We start from the raw sequence: 10,518 nt of genomic DNA, 5'->3' as shown, positions 1-10,518 counted from the left end.
GTGCACTTCGCTTACCACCCACTTAAAGGAAAATTAAGATGTTTCGAGATTGGAACAGTTACATAGAAAGTTACTGTAGACGTCTGTGCATGGTTCCTGTGTCTGTAAATAGGGTTTCATTTTTCTGGGATAAGACTATTCTTACTTTAGTAAGAGATTTTTAAAAACTTTTTTTCATTATTTTTAATTATGCTAGCCTGGCGGTGGTGGCCCACGCACGCCTTTAATCCCAGCACTCAGGAGACAGAGGCAGGCGGATCTCTGTGAGTTCGAGGCCAGCCTGGTCTACAAGAGCTAGTTCCAGGACAGGCTCCAAAGCAACACAGAGAAACCCTGTCTCAGAAAACCAACCAACCAACCAAACAACAACAACAAAATTATGCATGTGTGTGTGTCTGTGTGCACACATGCTTGTTCGTGTGGCACCTGCAGAAGCTAGAGGTGTCGTCAGACCCCTGGAGCTGGAGTTACAGGCAGCTGTGATCTGCCTCCTGACGTGGGTGCCGCATACTGAACTCAGGCCCATGCAAGAGCAGTACGTACCCTCAACTGTTGAGCCATCTCTACAGCTCCCTTACTAAAAGATTTTAATCATGGGCTTGTGAGATGGCTCATCTGTTAAAGATGCTTGTCGCAAAGCCTGATGACCCGAGTGTGATTCTGGGATCCACACAGTGGAAGGCTCGAACTGATGCTCTCTCTGGCTCTGCAGGAACCTGCGCTCTTGTGTGCACTCCACCTCCCCCACCCCCGCCACACACAAGTAATTAAACAATAAAATAAAATCATAGTAAAACAACTTCACCAGTGCTTCATGGAGGACGGTTGTCAACTGCCTTAAAAAATTTTTGAAACCCTAATTTTAATATCCAGTCCCCAAATCAAAATAACACAACAAGCCTTTGCTGATAACTGCTAACAGCTGGATCATCTTGGGTCGGTAGCTGTTAGTCTTTTCCAGGACACGTTATTACTATCTTTTCCTGTTTGTGTTTTGAATAATTTTGATTATTTAACTAGGTCCCCTTAGCATGGTGTGGGGTGGTTTTTAATTAGGAAATTAGTCCAGTTAGGTTGAAACCTGGCATCCCCGCTTGTCCTCTGTAAGCAGCTATTCTAACTTAGCCAGTCCACCCCCAAAGCCTTTGACATGCTGTTCGGTGCCTCCCCCAGGATACACACCCGGGGCCGGGCCACTCCACTCCTCAGTCAGCAGCTCAGTTCTGGGCTGACCTGCGGCTAGCTCCGCAGCTCCGCAGCTCACACGGGCAGCTCATGGCAGGGCTCAGGACTTCAGCTGCACGCTAAGGGTCCTCATCCATCCCCTAGCTCCACCTTCTCCGTGTCCTGCCCTGTCCAGTTCCTAGGGGCTCCTTTTCCTACCTCACCCCTACCCAACATCTGTCCCCCACTACTCCACCACCGCCACACACAGAGACTGTGTGACTGTGACCACCACTCAGCTTTGGGACCTGAGTTTGCCTTGTGGGGAAGACAAAATAGCAAAACAGACAGACAGACATCAGACACACAGGAAAAAGGGAGAAAAAGGAACAAGTGGGCATTTTCCTCATTTCATGTCTCGGACGAACTGCTCCTCAGCTTTGCGTCAGAAAGAGGGCTTCTTTCGGAGTCCCCTCTCTTCTCATCTGCAGCTCAGGAAAGGAAAAGCTAAGAGAATCCCCCAGATTCGAGTTCTTGTTTTCCCTCAGTCCGCCTTGTAGAGTCTCAGCTCCTTAAGTCCTCCTGTGGTGCTCAGCATTGTTAATGGGAGAGACGGAATTGGGGTGCTTATTGTAGCTCCCCCAGAGCCCGGCGTCTTCCTTGGTTGGTTTTACTTGTGTTTAGGGATTTGTTTCGGGACAGGTTTCCCTGTGTGGACTAGGCAGAGCGTTCTGCTGGAGGTCACCCCACATGCCACCACACCCTTCTTCCTTGGATGTTAATGCGGGCATCTCTTAACAGATTTGAAGTCTGCAGCTTGTCTGGGATGCTAGGCCGCAACCTTTCTTTTAGCAGTAATTTTTTCTTTAATGTTCAAATTCTTAAGCAAAGGTTCTCTAGACTTTGCCAGTTTTTCTAGTGAAAATTTCTTATTTTTGTTCTTTCTGTAGTTGGAGCAAGCCCCTGACTTTACAAATGATCACAGTCGTTTCAGTAGCAATAACTACTGGAGGTCGCCTGGGCTCAGCTGCCTCCTGGTGGTTGTATGACCTTGACCCCAGACGCCAGAAACTTGTGTATTTCCTCATCTGTAAAATGGGAATAAGAATTCTGTCCAGGATCCAGAGGCCCGTGAGGCTGAACTGCTCTGCAGAGTGAGCGACGGCCTGGAACAAAGGCGGTTGTTCTGCGCGCGTCCCAGTAGGAACGGTTGATATTTAGTCAGCACCTTGAGGTGCTGAGAGCCTGCTTCTCTCCGTGTTCAGAGAGGCAGCTGAGACCTCCAGGAGCAAAGGGCTGCTTAGCCTTCCCTGGCTTGCCAGGCCTGCATGGCGGAGGTGCGGGAGGCCAGCCGGGGTCAGGGGGAGATCTTGCTGGTGAGCAGACGACAGCCTGGCTCCCAGTGTCCTCCCATCAGAGAGATGTGCCTCTGGGGAATGAATGGACAAGACCGGCCTGGAGAGAAGAGCACCAGAAACAGAAGGGGAAGCCTGGGACTGAATGGTTCCCAATACGAAAGATCAGTATTTCTCTGCCAGTCCCCCTGGCAGCAAGCTGCTGGGCCAGCTGTGTGCACTTCGGCTGTTCCCACCATCCCTGCCAGGCCTGGAGCTGGCTCTCACCTCTCATGGGAGCCAGAGGAGCCCAGGACTGCCTGGCATCCACGCATGCTGGCTCAGTGCCATCTGCTGTACTCCCCGCGATGAGGGAGCCCCTTCCCCTTCCTGGGACTTGGCTTCCTTGCCCCATCAGCAGGCACAGCCCCAGATGCACTGCAGATTACCAGTGTCAAAGTCAGGCATCCCCTGGCTCCTCTTTCTGTGTGTTTTGGGTTTACTGGTTTTGCTTGTTTTCTGAGACAGGGTCTCTTTTGTAGCCTAGGCTGACTTCAAATACCATCCTCCAGGCACCTGTATATTTCTTGGACCATGTGAGGGATAGAGGCCAGGGCTTGCACACACAGGCCCACAGAGTGACATCCCCAGCCCAGAGCTGTCTCCACACAGTGGGTAGGGGAGTTGAATCAGTACCGCATGCACACAGGCTGGTGAGAGCCTGACTCTGGCCTCTGCTGCAGAGGGCGGGGTGGCAGTGGGTTGTAGCTGCTGGTACTCTAGGGTCAGGAAGACCTGGTTCAGTAGCTCCCACTGCTGGTGGCTTAATTTCCCTGAGCCTCAGTATCCTCAACTGCGGCGTGGGGACTGTCATAGCGGCTACTGTTTAGATGGCTCCCACTGCAGGGTTTTCACCCTTTTCCACGTGACACCGCTGGAGTCTCATTTAAAAAGCCATTGCGAACAGTTGTAGTCTTTATGAATGCGAACTGCATGCGATACAGAAATTTGCTAAGTACACTGTCTCCACAAAGCTGTCTTAAAGTTTTCGTGGCTGCAGCCCTAGGACTGCCATCCTTGAGAGCTTCGTAGAAGAAGAGAGTCACAAACACTGAACTCCTAACTGCAGCCTGGAACACACCTTTAGGTTCTCAACCTGTGGTCGCCTCCCCTTTGGAGGTCAAACGACCCTTTCATAGGATTCATGTCAGATATCCTACATATCAGATATTTAATTATGACTCATAACAGTAGCAAAATTACAACTATGAAGTAAAAACAAAATTAATTTTATGGTTGGGGGTCACAGAATGAGGAACTGTAGTAAAGGGTCTCAGCCTTAGGAAGGTTGGGAACCCCTGCTGTGAACTATGTGGTGGTCCTTAGAACCTGACTGACATCTATCTGTCATCTGTCACCCTCAGCCTCCACATCTGTCCTAGCTTTCTCTGGAGTCAGAGGATGTACAGCCTGACCCAGTGATGTCCCCACTCCTAGTCCTGTGGATTACAAAACCCTGCTGTCCCTCCTAGCATGTGGGGTTGGAGTTCATCTTCAGTCACTGAGCACTCTGGAGTAAGATCCTAGAGCGGGGGTGCGGGGGTCAGGGTATTCCAGGCCCTCCTTGCATTCACAGGCTCTCTGTACGGTGGGGAGGGGGTAGCAGGAGGGGAGGAGGAGAGTGGCCAACTGGAGCTATGGCGGAGCTCCCCCACAGCCTGCAGGTGGCACCTGGGAAGTACTATTCTCAGAAGCCGCGTCATTGCCTGGCAATGCCAGTGGCGTCCTTGGTAGTGGGGGTGGAGTAGGGCCAACAGCTGCAGTGCCGAGTGTTCTCTGGCCTTGCCTGAGCTGGCAAAAGCCTCTTCCGTCTTATCTGAACTTCTGCAGCCCCATGGAGACTGAGGGAAGGGACTGGGACTTCCTCTGTCTCTGGGCCTCTGCTCTAGCATCCTAACCTTATAGTTGGGGATGCCTGGATCCAATGGATAGTCCACTAGGTACCAGGTTCAGAGACTTCTTAGGACCTTGTGCAGCCCCTGGGTTATCCCTCAGCCTTAGACCTGGCAGAGTGGAGAAGCAGGCTAACTGGAATAGAGGTACACACAACCACAGTGCACAGGGGTGGAGAGGTGGCTGCGTAGGGGCTGTGCTCACTGAAGCCTGCTGGGAGACTTAGGGGCTGTGCTCACCGAAGCCTGCTGGGCGACTACTGCCGTGGCCAGGGCTTCGGATGCCTCTTGCAGCTGCCATGCTGTCCAAGCATCCTGTGCAGGAAAAGTCTGGGAGCAGATGCGTCTTCCCACCTGTCTGTGCTTTGGCACAAGCGACTAGCAGAGTGGGAGGGACGGCAGGCCTGCCTGTGGGCTGTGTGCTGGGTTTGTGTTCCCAGCATGCTCTCATACCAACACCTGCAGCATAGCCAGAGGGAATTCCAGAAAGAGTGCGTCCTTGTTTTGTGAATCCTTTCCGGAGAAACATAGACGCAAACACCTGTTCTGCGTCCTGTAGGGCACCAGCGACAAACCAAAGTACAGTTTGGGGAGCCACTGAGTTTATCGGGCTTACTTATGAAGCAAGGGTAACCCCAAAGCAACTGCGTCACCAGAAAGTCTCGCCCTACCATGGATGATGGTTTCGGAAGATGGTGGTGACTGGGGGAAGCTACCTAATGAGGTGCATGAGTGTAGGTGTGTGTCCGTGTGACCATGCGTGACTAGCTAGCTACCACTGTCACCAGTCAGGTGTCAGGCAAGTGGGAGGCGCTCAGTGCTCAGTTTAATGAATGAGTGAATGTGTGAGTGAGTGAACGTATGAATGAATGAATGAACGTATGAATGAATGAGTGAATGTATGAATGAATGAATGAATGAATGAGTATTTTAGAAAGCTGCTACTAAGGTACAAGCTAACTTGGAAAAAAGTCAAGAAGCTGAACTTCATAGACTGGGGACATAGCTCCAGGAGAATTCAGTTCTAAGCCAGTGTGGGCTACACAGCCGGACTCTGTCTATAAAACAGACAGTGAACCTGGTAGCAGACTGTTGGCTTTCAGTGTGCCGTCTTTGGGGCAGGGTTTGGAGAAGCCTGTGGGACAACACCCTACATGGACGAGGCCCTCTTGATTTTTTCTTACTTGAGTCTTTAAAAATACAACAAAAAAAAACCCTATCTTTTCTGATTTTACATACCAATCCCAGTTTCCACTACCTCCTCTCCCTCCGTACCTCTCTCCACTTCCCCTCCTCATCCTCTACCCTACTCCCTCTGCCTCCCCTCCCCACCCCCATTCTCTATCCAATTTGAGTCCTAAACAGAGGGGAATAACATGACCCCAGGTGAAAAGCCTAAGTTGGTCCTTTTGGCTTAATTAGTGAGAGTCACCCCCCTCCATTCCACCTGGGCCCTTGGGGTGTTCATGGTGCCTCACACAGGCCCTCTTTTCCTTCCAGGTGGAAAAACTTGTGAAGTGTTTGGATCCCAATGACCTGGGCAGAATCAACTTCAAGGACTTTTGCCGGGGAGTGTTCGCCATGAAAGGTGAGGTCCTCTTTGGGATCCTAACTGCCTAGGAGGCCAGGACACAGGGGTTCCAGAGCCTTGGGTGGGTCCCAGAAATGGGCTCTGTTCAAGGTCTTGGGCAAGTGGTGTGCTTGGAGCTATGGCTCTCTCTGAGCCTCTGCCTCAGGGCCCCACCACCAGGGCAGGACGACCTTTCTGTCCCCATTCTCAGCCTCTCTTTTCCCCTCTCTGCTGCTAGGCCGGCTGTGCTCCACCCACAGGGGTTCCCCTAGACTTCCCACTTCAGCTCCAGCATGGGGTAGACGGGCAAGGGAGGTTAGGGGATTGGGGTTTGCTCAATCAGTGGTGGAGCCCTTGCCTAACCAGTGCAAAGCTCTGGGCTCCGTTGCCAACAATGGGAGGGGAAAAATAGTGAAATGAATCCAGTTCTGGCAACAGCTGGATGGAGTGGCTGCCATGTCTCTTTTCTCTTGGGGGTCCCTTCTTTATTTACTCCCCTCTCTCCTTTTAGCCCTTCCTAATCCTTCCTTCCCCCATTTCTTTTTCTTTTCTTTTCTTTTCAAAATTCCAATATCAGTTCTGAGAAAGTCTTAGAAATCAGAATTTTGGTACTCAACCTTCCATCACCGCCCCTCCAGCCCCTGAGCAGTCAGGATACCTTCTGGGCATCCCCTGGTCTCCCCTGGCCCCTGGAGAACATGCAGCTACTTCCAGAGGCTTCCTGTCAGCAGTGAAGGAGACCAGGCTCTCCCTTCTGTGCTGAGGTCTGGGCAAGCACATCTCTGCAGCATCCTCTGGAAGTAGGGAAGAGCAAGAATTCCCAAGCAGAAGTGAGAGGGAAGCAGAAGCTCACTGGGGGAACTGAGGCAGTACAGAAAGCCCCGCTAAGATTTTCTACCGGGATTTGTTTGATTCTGTGGGCCAGCTCAGACCACTGCTGCCCTGTGCCTGTGCTGAGTCCCTGGTCCAGTATAACCAGCAGAGAGGCCGCTGTGTAGCTGGGTCAGGAGGGTGGAAGAGTCTGCTGACATCCTAAGAGTGGCCCTATCTAGGGTTTGGGGGCTGGTAGGTAACATGCAGGTAGCCCCTTTACTCAGCCTGCTTCTGCATTTGTGAGTGCCCCTCTCTGTGTCCCCACTGGGGTTAGTCCTATGGGAGTTCTCATGCCTTTCAGATACCTTATACAGTGCCCTGAACCAGCCCTATACAGCTGGGCATCTCGTTCCTGCCACTGTGCTGGAGACATGGGCTACCTGCTTCCTCCATCCGTTCCCTCCACGCCCCCTTAGTCAGAAAGAAGGACAGCCATGTGGGCTGAGGTTCATACCACTCACTGTCTGTCTGTCTGTCCACAGGGTGCGAGGAGCTGCTGAAGGATGTGCTGTCAGTGGAGAGCGCGGGGACCCTGCCGTGTTCCCCCGAGATCCCAGACTGTGTGGAGCAGGTAAGGACTGTGGCTCAGTGCCTCCTGCCCTTGGTTGTCCTTCTTGTTATTGGCATCTGGGCTTGGCTTTGCAGGTTCTAGAAGGGCTGGGACTTCCTCTGATGGCCTCTGGCATCAAAGTCAAAAAGGCTCTTTGGGAGATGGTGGTACATGCCACTAATCCTAATCCTCTGGAGGCTGAAGCAGGGAGATTGCCATAGGTTTGAGGCCAGCCTGGGCAACATAGCAATCCCTTAGGAAGGCACGGTGGGATTGGAACCGGGGCCACTTCCTCCACTTTATTGGTGGTGCTGAGGAGAAGCTGAGGAGAAACCATGGACTTGAGGTCAAATGGGCAGGGTGAGAAGTTTTTTCCTTTTCTCTTGATCCACTGTGTCTGTGCATGTGTGTGTGTGTGCGTGCGCATGCGCGTGCCTACACACACACACACACACACACACACACACACACACACACAATAAATTTGTAATTAAAAATTTAAATTTTTAAAATTAGTTTTCATATCCCAGTCTCTAGTCCCCTCTTCCACCTAGAGGTGGGGAGTTGGAGGGGCTGAAAGTCCCAAGTGTGGTCTTTCTGTGACAAACCCCAGCCTGCGGCATCGAGAGGTACCGCCTTCTGTCACCTCACTGGCCTAAGCTCAGGTGTGGACAACAGGAAGTGGTTAGACATAACGGCACTCCTATCAGGAATGGCAGGGGCTCCAGAAGCTCTGTGCCTCCTTGCTTTCTGCTGCTGTGATAAACACCATGACAGGAAGCAAGTTAGGGAGATCACGCTCCATCACGGGACACGCCGAGGAGTTGCGCAAGTGGGAACCGAGGCCGTGGAGGGACCCTGTTCACTGATGTGCCATCTACTTCTCTTAAGCTAGCTTCCTCATAGAACTCGGGACCACCTACCCTGAGCTGGATTCTCCTCCACCAATGAGGAATCAATAGAATGCCCCACAGACGTGCCCATAGTTCAAGGTGTGTCCAGATGACGACCAAGAACAGCCATCACAGAGACCAAATACCATGACTTACTTCTAATTTTATTTTGTATTTTCGTATATCCTTGTTTATAGTTGACCTTCATCCTCTTCTCCCCACTCTGCCCCCCCCCGTACCCATGTAAACCTTCTGTGTAGCATGAAAATAAAAACCCAGAGACAGATGCTGGGGTTCAACCTGCAGATCAGAAAAACAAAGCAGCCAACCACTAGACAGACCTTTTACGTCTACCAATGCTCAGACCGAAAGGGATGACCCTCAGACTCCACACTCCGCTGGTTCCTGTCCTTCCCTTTTGTGCTCCTCTCTCCAGCCATGTCGCTACTGTCTCCACCTCTGTGCTGGGATTAAAGGTGTGTCATCCCAAGTGCTGGGATCACCTCTCTTTTAGACAGATTCAATCTTGTGTAGCCCAGGGCGGCCTTGAACTCACAGAGGTGTCCCCCGAGTCCTGGAATTAAAGGTGTGTGCCACCACTCCCTGGCCTGATTGACTGACTAGTGTGGCTGCTTTGTCCTCTGATCTCCAGGCAAGCCTTACTTATTAAAACACAAATAACACACCTCTGTACTTCTGTCCCTAGTGCCCTCCTTTTTACATTCACATTGCTTATGTTCTGTTATTCTCCCTGCCCCTTTCCCTTAAAGCCTCTGCTGCCCCCTCTTGTGGGCCCCCTTTTAGTCTCCTGGCTTCTGTACACACTCCCACATAAATACACTGTGTGTGTGAGCGCATGTGCATACACACGCAAATACGCACACACACACACAAATATATATTACATTCTCTTTCAATTCATTCTGTTGTTATTACCAAATGATGTGTTTATAAAACATTGAACTATTTTTACAAACACAGCTTCGTACTGCAGCGACAGTTTTAAATGCACTATCTACGGTCTCTAGGGAACCTTCTGGCCAGAGGAGGACTATTTTGGTTTCTCACCCAAGTGAGCTCCAAAACCTCTCTGGCTCTGGGTTAGTATTTCATCCAGAGGCTGCTTCCCCCTGGAAAATAAAATAAGCCTAGGACCACATCAGCTGATGGCAGGGTTCACTGGACACTTCTGGGTGGTAGAGTCCAAGTGAGCTTCTATGGGGCAGGACTTGGGGGGGATTGATAAGGGGTCCCATAATGCTGAGGGTGACCAAGCAGACTGTTGGAGAAGACCAAGGCCCTGTCAAGAGACAAATTGGCCGGGCAGTGGTTGCACACGCCTTTAATCCCAGAACTCAGGAGGCAGAGGCAGGTGGATCTCTGAGTTGGAGGCCAGCCTGGTCTACAAGAGCTAGTTCCAGGACAGCCAAGGCTGCAGAGAAACCTGTCTCGAAAAACCAAATTAAACAAACAAAAAAAAAAAAAGAACTGTGAATAATCTAATGATCGTGATGATCAGGACTGGGGTGTAGCCTGGTGGTGATTGTTTACCTAGATTATCATGATTGATCCTGTCAGCCTGACCAGAAGCACCCAGATTAGAAAGAGCCATCTCAGGATGTGTGGAGGAGGGTGTTTCCAGAGAGAGTTAGCTGAAAGATCTTCCTGGCCGTATGGCAACACCGTCCCGCTGGCTGGAATAAAAGGACAAGAAAGAGGAAAGCCGATAGACCAGGTTTCGCATGTGCACACACAGACACAGACACACCGCACACCTTTCCCCCCACCTTTCTCCCACACACGCACGTTCCCCTGCAACACACACACTTTTCCTCCCCCTACACACACCTCCCCTCACACCTTTCCCTTCCAAACACACACACCTCCCCCCCGCCCCTTCCCCATCACCTCCTCTCCATCCCTGAAGGCTCCTTGGCCACTCTGAGGTTTGCAGCCTCTGCCACAAATTCCTGTTACCATGTTGCTCTGTCTTACCTCAGGCTCCAAGCAATGAATCCCAGAGAGACTCTGAAACCATGAGCCAAAATAAATCAGTCCCTTCCTTCCTTCCTTCCTTCCTTCCTTCCTTCCTTCCTTCCTTCCTTCCTTCCTTCCTTCCTCCCTCCCTCCCTCTGTCCCTTCCTTCTGCCCGTCTGTCCATCCTTCCGTCCTTCCTTCCTTC

General features: G+C 51.4%; 1 protein-coding gene across 2 annotated transcripts in view; it reads left to right on the top strand.

Annotated features, from left to right (window-relative positions):
• The first annotated feature begins 5,950 nt into the window (after positions 1-5,950).
• Positions 5,951-10,518, top strand: part of Rab11fip4 (RAB11 family interacting protein 4) — an 80,924-nt gene continuing 76,356 nt past the window's right edge. For both annotated transcript variants that reach the window (XM_026780650.1, XM_013347279.2), the window contains exons 1-2: positions 5,951-6,038; positions 7,376-7,464. In XM_026780650.1, the coding sequence (XP_026636451.1) occupies positions 6,032-6,038; positions 7,376-7,464 (96 nt within the window). In that variant the 5' untranslated portion in view covers positions 5,951-6,031. The remainder of the gene's footprint in view (positions 6,039-7,375; positions 7,465-10,518) is intronic.

Source organism: Microtus ochrogaster, chromosome 7 (assembly GCF_000317375.1).
Source record: "Microtus ochrogaster isolate Prairie Vole_2 chromosome 7, MicOch1.0, whole genome shotgun sequence".
NCBI lineage: Eukaryota > Metazoa > Chordata > Mammalia > Rodentia > Cricetidae > Microtus > Microtus ochrogaster.
Note: the sequence above shows the minus strand (reverse complement) of the source record. Positions and strands in the feature narration are given on the sequence as shown.